At 41.2% G+C, this 14,173-nt stretch overlaps 1 protein-coding gene across 1 annotated transcript; it reads left to right on the top strand.

Annotated features, from left to right (window-relative positions):
• The first annotated feature begins 7,904 nt into the window (after positions 1-7,904).
• Positions 7,905-8,987, top strand: LOC127095178 (uncharacterized). Its single transcript, XM_051033906.1, has 2 exons — positions 7,905-8,042; positions 8,130-8,987. Exons 1-2 carry the CDS (start codon positions 7,905-7,907, stop codon positions 8,985-8,987), a joined length of 996 nt encoding a protein of 331 aa, XP_050889863.1.
• The last annotated feature ends 5,186 nt before the right edge of the window (positions 8,988-14,173 follow it).

Raw genomic sequence — 14,173 nt, 5'->3', positions numbered from 1 at the left:
TGACCTTTGATTTCTTTTGACAGCTGTCTAGAAGTTCTAGGGTTAGACGTTTAGAGCTCCACGTGTTGATGTATCTGATCTTCAGGAATACCAAAGGATTGGTTTCTGAAGATTTCTAACTCAGATATCTTCTTAACTTGGTAGAAGTATCAGAGTCAGAGGCAGAAGTACATTTGTTTACATCAGAGTCACATTTTACATTTTCAGAGCCATATTTCACTCAGGGCAATTTTTAATGTTCAGATGTTCTAAGATAAAAAGAAATCTATCTTTAGCTAGAGGCTTAGTAAAGATATCTGCCCATTGATGTTCTGTATCAATGAACTTCAATGTTACTATTCCTTTCTGAACATAGTCTCTGATAAAATGATGTTTTATTTCTATGTGTTTGGCTCTGGAATGTAGAATGGGATTCTTACTTAAACAAATAGCAGCAGTATTATCACAAAAGATAGGAATGTTACTCTCAAAGATTTGTAGATCTTCTAGCTGATGCTTCATCCAGAGCATCTGAGTTGTGCACAGTGATGCTGAGATGTATTCTGCTTCTGCAGTTGATAGAGCAATAGTTGACTGTCTTTTGCTAGCCCAGGAGATTAGATTGTTTCCCAGAAGCTGGCAATTCCCAGATGTGCTTTTTCGTTCTATTCTATCTCCTGCATAATCTGCATCACAATAACCCGAGAGTCTATACTCTGATGTTTTCTCATACATCAGGCCCAGGTTAGGAGTTCCTTTCAGATACTTAAGAATTCTCTTAACTGCTGTTAAATGAGATTCTCTAGGATCTGATTGGAATCTGGCACAAAGACAGACACTAAAGAGAATATCAGGACGAGTAGCAGTCAGATAGAGGAGAGAGCCTATCATACCTCGATAGAGCTTCTGACAAACCTTGTTGCTTACCTCTTCCTTTTCCAGAATGCAAGTTGGGTGCATGGGAGTTTTTGCAGAGTTGCATTCAGTCATATCAAACTTCTTCAGAACGTCTTTAATATATTTACTTTGATGGACGTACGTGACTTCTGGAGTTTGATTAATTTGAATTCCCAGAAAGAACTTTAATTCTTGCATTAAACTCATTTCAAATTCTGCCTGCATTAACTTAGAAAATTCTTGGCAAACAGAGATATTAGCAGAACCAAAAATAATATCATCAACATAAATCTGGCATATCATGAGATCATTATTAAGGTTTTTACAGAAGAGTGTAGAATCAACTTTCCCTCTGATAAAATTTTGTTCCAGAAGAAAATTGCTTAATCGTTCATACCAAGCTCTGGGAGCTTGTTTAAGTCCATATAAGGATTTCTTAAGTTTGAAAACATGTTCTGGAAAGTTTGAATTTTCAAAGCCTGGAGGTTGATTGACATACACTTCTTCTGAAAATAACCATTAAGAAATGCACTCTTGACATCCATTTGGTATAATTTGATAGAATGATTAATAGCAAAAGATACAAGAAGACGAATAGATTCTAACCTCGCGACTGGAGCAAAGGTTTCATTATAGTCAATACCTTCTTGTTGACTGTAACCTTGAGCTACCAGTCGAGCTTTGTTTCTGACAACTTCTCCTTTCTCGTTCAGCTTGTTTCTGAAAACCCATCTGGTTCCAATGACATGAGTGCCTCTGGGTTTAGGAACGAGATCCCAGACATCATTCTTTGAGAATTGATCCAATTCTTCTTGCATAGCTGCCACCCAGTCGTTATCCTGAAGTGCTTCATCACAAGACGTAGGCTCAATCAGAGACACTAGTCCCAGAGGAATATCTTCAGAAGTTCTGAAGGTTGATCTGGTTCTGACAGGTTCGTCCTTGTTTCCCAGAATCAAATCTTCAGATACATTGATACGACTTTTGACTTTCTTTGGGATTTCTGGAGATTTTATTTCTTCAGAGTTCTGAGTGACAGTTGCTTCTGGAGTTTTATCAGACTCTACAAGAGTGATTTCCAAATCTGCAAACTTTTCAACTAGCTTTGACTTTTCAGGGTCAAGCTTATCATCAAATCTGACATGAATTGATTCTTCCACAATTTTGGTTTCTGTGTTGTATACTCTGTAGCCTTTAGAGCGTTCTGAGTATCCTAACATAATACCTTTCTGTGCTTTGGAATCAAACTTGTTCAGATGTTCTTTAGTATTTAATATAAAGCAAGAGCATCCAAAAGGATGAAAATATGAGATGTTGGGTTTTCTTCCTTTACACAATTCATAGGGAGTCTTTTCTAGAATAGGTCTTATAGAGATTCTATTCTGAATGTAACACGCTGTATTTACAGCTTCTGCCCAAAAGTGCTTTGCTACATTAGTTTCATTGATCATGGTTCTGGCCATCTCTTGGAGTGTCCTATTCTTCCTCTCTACAACTCCATTTTGTTGTGGAGTTCTAGGGCAGGAGAAATCATGGGATATTCCATTAGAATCAAATAATTCTTCAAAATCTTTATTTTCAAATTCTCCACCATGATCACTTCTGACTCTAATAATTTTAGAGTCAAATTCTTTTTGCACTTTGGAACAGAAACTGGTGAATACAGAGTGAGACTCACTCTTGTGCTTTAGGAATTTTACCCATGTCCAGCGACTGTAATCATCAACAATGACTAGTCCATACTTCTTTCCATTAACTGATGCTGTTTTCACAGGACCAAATAAGTCAATGTGAAGAAGTTCTAGAGGCTTAGAGGTAGAAACAACATTTTTCTTTTTAAAAGAAGTTTTTGAAAATTTTCCTTTCTGACAAGCTTCACACAGAGCATCTGAAGAAAACTTCAGTTTAGGTAGGCCTCTGACTAACTCAAGTTTAGTTAGCTGAGAAAGTTTCCTCATGCTAATGTGGCCTAAGCGTCTATGCCATACCCATTTCTCTTCATGAACTGACATTAGACATTTAACATTTTGATCTTTTAAATCAGAAAGATTTATTTTGTAAATGTTGTTTTTCCTCTTGCCTGTGAAAAGGACAGAGCCATCGTTCTGATTAATGGCTTTACATGTTTTTTGATTGAAGATTACATCATAACCGTTATCACTTAATTGACTTATGGATAACAAGTTATGCATTAATCCTTCTACATAAAGAACATCAGATATAGAGGGAAGAGTACCATTACCAATAGTTCCGGAGCCTCTGATCCTTCCTTTCTGATCTCCTCCGAAGCCTACAAATCCAGCGTCTTTAAGTTCCAGACTTTGGAACATAGACTTTCTTCCCGTCATGTGTCGCGAGCATCCAGAGTCCAGGTACCATGACTGGTGTCTGAACTTTGCTGCATAGGATATCTGCAACATAGATAATCTTATCTTTCGGTACCCAGAATCTCTTGGGTCCTTTTAGATTAGTTTTCCCAGAGTTTCTTATAACTTTGGGTCTTCTAGCATTTTTAAATTTGTGTTCTTGTGTGTGTGTGTAGTGATATGAAAAAGGAGATTTAATTTGATCACTTGTAGAAGTTTTATCTTCCTTAGGATCATACCCAATTCCCCTTTTATTGTTCTGACTTACTCCATAAATCATGGATGCCATAATACTCCTATCTATCCCATTCTTCAGAAATTCTTGAAAGGCTTCTTCATATTTATAAATAATTTTATTTGAAGTTTGTGGTGCTTGAGACAACGCTTCTTCTAATTCTGAGCTTTTTGTTTTTGCTTCATCTCTTTCTAACATTAAAGATTTGATTGTATCTTCTTGTGATAGAATTGTTATCTCAAGTTCACTACACTCTTCAAATTTTGCTTTAAGACAGCCTTTAATATTTTTAAACTTTTGTTTTAATTTCTGGTAAGAGGTAAGAGTTTCTGACAAACATGATTCTAAGTCAGATCGAGAAAGTTCAGAAAATACCTCTTCAGATTCTTCATCTGAGCTGCTGGATGTGGTAGCCATAAGTGCTACGTTGGCCTGTTCATCAGAGTCAGATTCTGATGATCCAGATTCACTATCATCCCAGGTAGCCATCAGTCCTTTCTTTGTTCTGAAAGTGTTTTTCTTGAAGCTTTCTTTTCTAGGGTTGTCTTTCTTCAACTTGGGGCATTCATTTCTGTAATGACCTGTTTCTTTACATTCATAACAGGTAATATCTTTGTTAGCTTTACCTTTTGAAGTTGACTCTGATCGATCCCCTCTGAGTCTTGATCTTCTGAAGTTGTTGTTGTTCCTCTTTTTCCAGAGTTGCTTGACTCTTCTGGTTAGTAGGGACAACTCTTCTTCATCATCAGAGTCTTCTGGTTCAGAATCGTCAGTATCTTCAGCTTCTGCCTGGAGAGCTTTGGTTCTGTCAGGTTTCCGTCTTTCAGATCTGGACTTTAGCGCTACTGACTTGTTCTTTTTCTGAGGCTCATCCTCCTCTAGTTCTATCTCATGGCTTCTGAGAGAACTAACAAGTTCTTCAAGGCTGATATTGTTCAGATCCTTTGACAGCTTCAGAGCAGTAACCATAGGTCTCCATTTCTTTGGCAGACTTCTGACTATCTTCTTAACATGATCTGCAGTTGTGTATCCTTTGTCTAGCACTTTAAGACCTGCAATAAGAGTTTGAAATCTGGAAAACATAGCTTCTATAGCTTCATCATCTTCCATTTTGAAGGCTTCATATTTCTGGATAAGCGCCAGAGCCTTCGTCTCCTTGACTTGGGAGTTTCCTTCATGGGTCATCTTCAGAGAGTCAAGTATATCTTTGGCTGTCTCTCTGTTGGTGATCTTTTCATATTCGTTGTATGATATAGCATTTAGAAGTATTGTTCTGGCCTTGTGGTGATTTTTGAAGACACGTTTCTGATCTTCTGACATCTTACTTCTGGGAACTTCAGCTCCATTTAAGACTGGAGGTGTGTATCCATCTGTGACAATGTCCCAGAGGTCAGCATCATAACCCAGAAAGAAACTTTCGATTCTATCTTTCCAGTAGTCAAATTTCTCTCCATCAAAAACAGGAGGCTTGGCATTGTAAGAATCTCTTTCATTTGAGTGGGCCATTGTTTTTCTCGTACTGGATCTCTCTACACGGTTAAGTGTTTGATTAGAAAATCAATAACAGAGCCGGAGCTCTGATACCAATTGAAGGTGAGAAAAACAAGAAAGGGGGGGTTTGAATTGTTTGGAAAAATAAGCGCTTTTCAAAATGAAAATCACACAAGGATTTTATACTGGTTCGCTTATAACACAAAGCTACTCCAGTCCACCCGGCCAAGGTGATTTCGCCTTCAACAAGGACTTAATCCACTAATCTTGAAAGATTACAAACAACGCCTAAGAGAAAAATCTCTTAGTCCTCTCAAGTCTACAGACTACACTAAGTCACTTGAGGAAATCAACAAACAAAAGATGAAAGATAAATTGTAATCTAGAGTGCTTCTAAGAAAGCAAATATTACAGTGTTAAGAACAAGAGTTTTTCACGTTATAAGCAAAAGCTTCGTGAATATCTTAGAGAGAAAGAGTGTTTTTCTTGACTTGGTGTTTCAGTATAATTTTGGCTTGTTGGCTTACTGATTGTTCTCTCGTGTGTTGCTGAAAGTTGATTTGCAATCCTTTATATAGATCAGTTGAAGTAGTAGTTGAAACTGGTGGATATTGAGATGAAGTTACGCCATCACATAATTAGCTAATGCAAGATGACTTTTTCTTCTTGAAATGACTACTTACCACAAGTAGTATTTTCTTTATTGAAATTGGAGATTAACGTCTCTTTCTCAATTAGGAAATCCATTTGAAAAACTTTACTTGTCTTCAACGTTACTCTTTCATGATTAGCAAATCCATAATCAGAGTATTTGTGTTTCTGGAGAACCTTGGAATCTTGCTTCTGATGTTGATCTAAATAGATTCTTCAGATAACGTTGTTCAGAGTCAGAGGTTCTAGGACTTACTTCTTGTTCAGATGCTTCTGATACTTGTTGTTTAGTTCAGAGTTAGACTTTCTTGAGCTTGTTTCTACTTCAGAGCTTCTGATCATTTGATAATATGCTTCTGATCTGGTATTGTATCTGATGATGTCATCAGATTTCTTTCTTCTTTCTTTAGAACCCTGCACACTTAGAAACTTTTCGTTAGGGTGCCATTTTTGGTTTCATCCTTTGTTATCATCAAAATCAAGGAATCTGTTGTAGAACAATTTTTGTTCTTACATTATCCTCATTCCCCTTTTGATCTGCTCACCCTGACGTTCAGTGTCAGTGGTTAAGAGCCCATTTGATTACCCTTCCATGGCTTGTTTGTCGAGGTTGATATGACCCCTCTTGAATAAAGCCCTACCCATGTATGTTTGAGCACCCTTGTTGGCGTGTTTACTTTATGCATGTTTGTTTTGTATGGTGTGATCGTCTCCCCATAGGATTGCTAGGCTTCGTATAGTCTCCCGTTTGCATGTCAATTATGGTAGCACGGTTCCTTCGTCTAGGACTTCCTTTTTGCATGAGCATTCCTAAAACGCGAACAAACTCATTGATTTTTCTTCTCCTAAGAACACGTTTACTCCTTCTACTACAGGCGAGTAAGTCTCCAAAGGTCGAGCATCCGGTAGATTGCATAGTAACGTTGTTCGTCCAAAACCAACCCCGTAGTTAGCCGAACTACGTTTTGCTCTGATTCTCATTCCAGATGAGATACGTAGGCATAAGACGCGATGTCTTACCGAGCACACTTCCCCTTAACCCATAGGTATCCGAGCTACGAAGACTCTGATTCTCATATTCAGACGAGATACGTATGCAGTGGATGCGACATCCGTGCGAGTCATTTCCTTTTGACCCCTCTTTTAGTAAATAGTACATTAGATAAACCCAGACCCTTTAGACGAGAACAACAAGAGTGGACCCCGTAGAGTACTACGGATGCGTAGGGGTGCTAATACCTTCCCTTCGCATAATCGACTCCCGAACCCAATATTTGGTTACGAGGCCTTGTCTTTTCCTTTCCTTTCTCCAGGTTTACTTCGAGCGTTTCCTCCCCCCCCCTTTGGGATAAATAACGCACGGTGGCGACTCTTCTGTCATTTCTTTTTCGCCGATTGTTTTTTTCGCACCTCTGTTTTTTAGGCTGCGACAGCTGGCGACTCTGTTGGGGACCCCGTTTCCCTAAGCGAGTCCCTCCTAGCTTTTGTAGGTTACTTGTTTGTTGGGTGTTTATTTCTTTCGTACAGTTATTTATTTTTCAGCACTTGTGTACATATCATTGCCGTGTCTGTTGGCTCTGTTGGGTTGTTTGTTTGTGGGAGTGGGATGTTCTGTGTGAGATAGGCCCAATACACATGCCTGAGTGCACTTAGGATTAGCGTGGTTTCACATGCCCTCACGTTCCGTCTCGGTCCGATGTTGGAATATGAAAACACAATTCATATGTGGATCTTTCTAGAGAATTCTATGCTGTGGATCTCTTACAGTGCTAGAGCTATCTGGGAGAACCGTTAAGTCTGGATGACCTTTACCTTACTTTCATGGGAACTTGGTTGAGACACTCATCTTATAGTGGTAATGCCAAACCGGAAACGGTGGACGTTATTACTATTAGGCCTGAGAGTCCGTGATATCAATGTCTCTACCCTTTAGCCTCCGCATGTGAGCTGGGTGGGTTGTTTACAGGTGTGCAGGAACCCTTGACCTCATCATACCCTGATATCTGATATCTGGTACCTGATCGTCATGGTTCTATTTCCTGGATCCGAACTTCTGGCACTGGTTTTATTTGTGGATCTGAACCTTTAAACCTGCATACCCGAACTGCCGACTTTTGAGGATTTCTTCATAGAGAACAACTCGTGGTTCAGTATATATGGCCGGAACCAGTCACATGTCCTTTGCATTGCATAACATCATCTGCATATTTGCATCCAACATCTCATTCTTATTCATTTACAAGGTATTCCCTTTCTCGGTTTGGTTTGGCTGATCTGTGCTTATTATGGAGGCTCTCAGGAAGAGTAATGTGACCTATCATTTCTTCGATACTGAGATCGGCCCATTGCGTCAGATAAAAGCTTTGATTACTCCTGACCATGTGGGTTTATTCTGGGATACTTATGGCAACATCTTGCCTATGGTTGAAGACTTGGATGCTTCTTAGAGGAGTCTGATACATACTTGCTTGCAGTTTTATGATCCTCAGTTGCGTTGCTTCACTTTTCAGGATTTCCAGTTGGCTCCTTTATTGGAAGAGTATGCTATGATCTTGGGTGTTCCTCTACAGCATTGTGTCCTTTTCAACTCCGATATACCTCCTCCAGAGCATAAGGATATTGCTAAGGCTCTTCATCTGGAAGTGTTTGTTGTGAAGGAAAATCTCTCTTCTAAGGGAGGTCTGTTTGGTTTTCATCTAGATTTTGTGATAGACAAAGCCGAAGAGTGTGCTGCTCAAGGCAATTGGGAGGTTGTGTATGCTCTGTTAGCATTAAGTGTCTATGGTATTATGCTATTCGCCGATGAACCGAAGTTCGTGAGTATGAGTGCTATTCATATCTTTCTTTTAAAGAACCCGGTTCCCACCCTTCTTGGTGATTTCTATTTTTCGGTGCACAATAAGAATGAGAAGAGACGAGGGAGATTGGTCAGATGTTGCGCTCCATTGTTCCATAAGTGGCTCGTGGGGCACTTGCCAAAAGACGATACTTTTCTGAATCCGCATCAAGCCAGGAATTGGGCTAGAAGGTTGGTTGTCTTGACTGCTAAAGACATCAGATGGTGTAATCAGAATACCAAAGGTGGCGATTTTGTGGTTAGCTGTGGGAAATACCCTAATGTACCATTGTTGGGTATGAAGGGTTGTATCAACTATAACCCAATTCTTTTGAGAAGACAATTAGGGTATGCCTTGACTCGCGCTCCTAAGGATCAAGATCTGGTGGAATCTTTCTACTTCCCTGTGCAAGATAATCTAGAACTGGTTAAGCAAGCTGCTGGAGCTTGGAGGAATATTCAGACTAAAGGTGCTACTGTCTATGGAAAATGTAACAACATCTCTTCTTCTCAGTATGATAGTTGGTTGTGAGAAAGAGCTCAGATTACTCTTCTACCTTTCTCTATAGGAGAACCATCTGATCCGGTTATTGTTGAGTCTGTCAGCATGGTTGAGTACAACAGTTTGAAGCAAGAAAAGGGGAAAGTCGATAAGTTGAATGCGAAGCTGAGTGAAGGCCTTAGGAAAACTTTGTGCGCTAAGAAAGAAGCTGAGAGAGAAGTTCAAAGATTGAATGAGCTTAAAAAACAAAGCAATGAGAGGATTGCTAAAGATGCTGATTACATCCGTAAAGTCTGTTCAGGTGAGGATATACTGAAGAAAGCTTGCAAAGCTGCTAAGGAGCAGTTAGGAATAGCTGAATATAGGCTTATTGAGCGCCAGCAAAGGTGGGAAGAATTGTCTGATCGCCGGAGATAGGTTGAGATAGAAATCAGAGCAGAAAATAAGCGGTTGAAGAGTAAGGAGAACGAGCAGCACGAAGCACTTCGATTGGCTGAACAAGAGATCGTCGAACTAAAGATTCGAGCAGAGGTCAAGAGAACAAAAGAACAAGACAAGTACAGGAAATTGGAAGAAGCGGTCAAAATGAGGAATTTGTTGATTCAAGGCCTTACAGAATACCCTAATGACCTGGTTACAGAGGCGTTTCTTAAGGAAGTTCGAGAAGACTCGTTTGGGCTAGGTGTTTGACTCCTTTTGTTTTTGTAGAGTTCACCATCAGGCTTGTTGATGGGTTCTCATTTCTTTGTTCATCGCTCTCAGAACAACTTGTATTTTGACTATGAAACCTTTCGGACGTTTCATTCCCTTTGATTATTTCGTCTGTGACCAAAGCTTCTTATCACCTCTCCTCGGTATTGTTATTTGCACGTTCGATTGCAGTTGTACACATTGTTCTGGAAGGTCAAACCGGAATTGAGAAGGGGGGCCTTAAAATTGAATAAGCAGCGCATCGCATACCATGCATATTAACCCTTGTTTGTTTTGCAGGTGTCACCGCAGTGTCTAATGCTTGTTCCTTGTTTCAGGCATTATTGGTCCCAAGCGAGTCCACAAGTACCCGACCAAGGAAAATCGTCCGCAACTAGCGATGGACCAGGTACAGAAAGAGCTGGCAGATATGCGTGAAAGGATGGATCAGTTCATGACATTGATGACTGGTATGGCAGAAGGCCAGGAAAAGCTGAGGGAATTGGTTGAGCAACCGAGGCCCGACCCAGAGGTATAGATACAAAATGCTGAGGGAAACCCTGGTAACCCTGGGAACGCTGATAACCCTGTGAATATTGGTAACGCGGGTAATGCAAATGCTGATGGAAACCCGGGTAATGTTGGCAACACGGGGAATGTTGGAAATGGTATTGGCGGAAGGTACAATGTGAATCAAGGAATTCGAATTAACGGGCGCCCCATTACTGAAGATTATCAGTATGATCAATTCTCTTTGCACGACGAAGCCCACGAGACCACTCGCCGTATGGATGAGCTTGCTGAGAAGCTCAAATATTTGGAGTCTCAAAATTCCTTAGGTTTTGATGTCACAAATCTTGGTCTGGTTCAGGGAGTAAGGATTCCTCACAAGTTCAAACCCCCTACTTTTGAGAAATACAACAGGGCTTCTTGCCCACGCACTCATCTCCAATCTTATTTGGGAAGGTTGGGAGCTCACACAGAAGACGAAAAGCTGTGGATGTACTATTTTGAAGACAGTCTAACTGGAGCTTCTCGTGAATGGTATTCTCATTTGTCTCGTACTACCATCAAGAGCTGGAAAGACTTGGTAGAGGCTTTTGTCAAGAAATATCAATACAACTTGGACATGGCTCCAAACCGGACCTTGTTGCAAGGAATGTCTCAGACTGCCAAGGAGACCTTTAGAGAATATGTTCAGCGTTGGAGACAAATTGTTGCGTCCGTCCAACCCCCTATTTCCGAAAGGAAGATGGCGGACATGTTCATGAACACTCTTCAAGGCAATTATATTGAGAGATTGGCTGCTTACCCGTCAATCAGCTTTGCAGAGATAGTAATTGCTGGAGAAAGAATCGAGAGTCTATTGAAGATGGGCCGAATTCAAGACAATAGTGCTTCCAGCTCATTAGGTCCCAAGAAACCGTTTGCTGGTAACGGTCAACGAAGAAGAGAAGGCGAGACAAGCGTTGCGTATGCCAGCAGAGGCGGGGGCAGAGGACGCCCTAATTATTATCAAGATCAAGTGGCCGCAGTCACTATTCCAACACCTGCTCCTCAACAGCAACAACAACCGCAGTATCATCCGCAACAGCAACCCAAGTACAATAATCAACAACAAGGAGGTAATCCGGGTCAGCAGAGACACTATCAACAACGTCCAAGGCAGACGGACCGAGTCATTGAGCCAATCCCAATGCCTTATTCTATGTTACTCCCCAGACTGATTGACCTGAATCTGGTTACGTTAAGAACTCTGGCCCCACCAATCGATCCCAATAATTTGCCTAGAGGTTATGATGTCAACGCCATATGTGCTTTTCACTCCAACGCACCTAGCCATACTACAGATAATTGCAAGTCTTTCCAGCTAAAGGTACAAGATTTGAGAGATGCCAAGGCTATCAATTTTTCTCCGGTGCCTAATGTTATCCAAAACCCGATGCCAGCCCACGGCGGGCAGAGGATTAATGCTGTTGATAGTGGGGAAACTTTGAATTTGGTTTCTGATGTGACTAAAGTGAAGACTTCGCTATCGGCGGTTAAAGACCGACTTTTGAAAGGACAGATTTTCCCGGGCTGTGGGGAAGAGTGCAGAAATTGTCGAGCTGCCGAGAACGGATGTGACAGTTTGAGAAGGGGTATTCAGCAACTGATAGATGAAGGTTGTCTTCAGTTCGATCAAACCCGTCCAATGAAGAATGATGTGTCGACAGTGACGATTTATTTCACTCCTGAAGAAATATATGTTCCCGAGAGACCCGCTCCGACAACAATATATTTCCCAGAAAGTACAGAACCAGCAACGGTGAACAACGAAAGTCCAGCACCAGTTACAATTTACTCTGACAGCCCTCAACCGGCTTTGGTTAGTCCGGTCACCATCACGATACTAGGACTTGTTCCGTATGAGAAAAACAGTGCTATCCCATGGCATTATGGGGCTGATATCTACTTCCAGGGGCGGAAAGTTAACGATGAAGACATTGACATTGGTAGCTCTGCTGTAGACAATGTTGGAGGGTTTGGTGGCTTCACTCGCAGTGGACGTCTATTTGCACCATCAGGATTGCGCACGAATACTGAAGCTGAGGCAGCTGCCAAGGCTAAAGGAAAACAGGTAGCCACCGAAGAGGTTACTACTGAGGAAGCTCCTCCTAAGACCGCATTCGAGAAGGAAGTGGATGAGTTTATGAGGATTATCAAGAAAAGTGACTACAAGGTAGTCAACCAGCTAAATCAGACACCCTCAAAGATCTCCATTCTCTCACTATTGATATGCTCTGAGGCACACAGAACCGCGTTGTTGAAAGTACTGAATATGGCATATGTTCCACCAGAGATAACTGTTAACCAGCTGGAGTCGGTAGTTTCAAATGTAAACGCTAGCCATGGGCTAGGTTTCACCGACTATGACCTGACATCTGAGGGCAGGAGTCACAACAAAGCTTTGCATATCACAATGGAATGCAAAGGGGTGGTGCTTTCCCATGTTTTGGTTGATACAGGCTCTTCTCTGAATGTTCTTCCAAAGAAAGCCTTAATGAAGTTGGATTGCGATGACATCATCCTGAGGCCAAGTAATTTAGTTGTGAGGGCTTTTGATGGCTCTAAGAGATCTGTCTTTGGCGAAGTTGAGTTGCCAGTTAAGATTGGACCGCAGGTGTTCAAGAGCACCTTTTATGTGATGGATATCCAGCCTGCCTATAGCTGTCTGCTAGGTCGGCCCTGGATTCATGCTGCCGGTGCTGTTACTTCTACTCTCCACCAGAAGCTCAAATATGAACTAGAAGGTCAGGTCGTCACTGTCTGTGGTGAAGAGGATATTTTTGTTAGCCACCTGTCTACATTTAAGTATGTGGAGATGGATGGCGAGATGCATGAGATGTTGTGTCAGGGATTTGAAGCCATAAACATCAGTGAGGTCGCGCCCAAAGCCGTCTTTTCACCTAAGTCCGAGAAGGTCGGGACTTCTATCTCTTCATACAAGCAAGCTGTTGAAGTGGTTAAAGCTGGTAATGCCCAAGGCTGGGGCAAATTTATGGAGCCAATCATCAAAGAAGACAAGTTTGGATTAAGGTTTACTCCGGGGTCTCAGAAGAATGAAGCCGGTACTTTCTCCAGCGGGGGTTTGGTTTCTCCCCACATCGTCAATGCTGTAGATGAAGACAAGGCTGATAGCGTCTGTGACTTAGATAGCTGGATTCGCCCGTGTGTCCCGGGAGAAAAGCTCAACAATTGGTCGTCCGAAAAAGTCGTCCGGGTTACTCTACTGAAAGAGTAATTTTTATTGTTTTCCTTTTATTACATGCATAATAAAGTCTTACACTTTGCCCAAGGTGTAATGACTCATCTGTAGGGCCATCCATTTAGTTACATTTCGCAATTATTTTCATCATCAATAAAGGACAGCTTTTGCAAACAATTTTGTGTTCTCTTTCTTTCAATTATTATTATTATTATTATTATTATTATTTTTTTACTTTTACAAAAAAACAATAAAAATGGAAACGTTTCTTTTTCGTTTTTCTTTCCAAAAATCTCGTTCTAAGGTAAAGCATGATCCTCCATCATACAGAGATGATCACCCGGGTCTCACTGCTAATGACACTGCTATGACCAAGTATGACTTCGACAATCATATCTATCAAGCCGGAGAAGGGGTTGAGGAAGATTGTGAATTGCCTGAAGAGTTAGCCAGGTTGTTGAAACAGGAGGACCGAGCTATTACACCTTATCAGGAGGTGATTGAGACCGTCAACATTGGTACCGAAGACGGCAAGAAAGAGATCAAGATCGGGGCCAGTCTACAGGCCGAGGTGAAGGAACAGTTGATCAGTTTGCTTCGTGAGTACGTCGACATCTTTGCTTGGTCCTATCAAGATATGCCAGGTTTGGATACAGACATCGTTGTGCACAGGTTACCGTTGAATGAAGATATGCCGCCGGTAAAGCAGAAGTTACGCCGAACTCATCCTGACATGGCAATGAAAATCAAAGAAGAAGTTCAGAAACAGTGGGACGCA

Source organism: Lathyrus oleraceus, chromosome 6 (genome assembly GCF_024323335.1).
Source record: "Lathyrus oleraceus cultivar Zhongwan6 chromosome 6, CAAS_Psat_ZW6_1.0, whole genome shotgun sequence".
NCBI lineage: Eukaryota > Viridiplantae > Streptophyta > Magnoliopsida > Fabales > Fabaceae > Lathyrus > Lathyrus oleraceus.
Note: the sequence above shows the minus strand (reverse complement) of the source record. Positions and strands in the feature narration are given on the sequence as shown.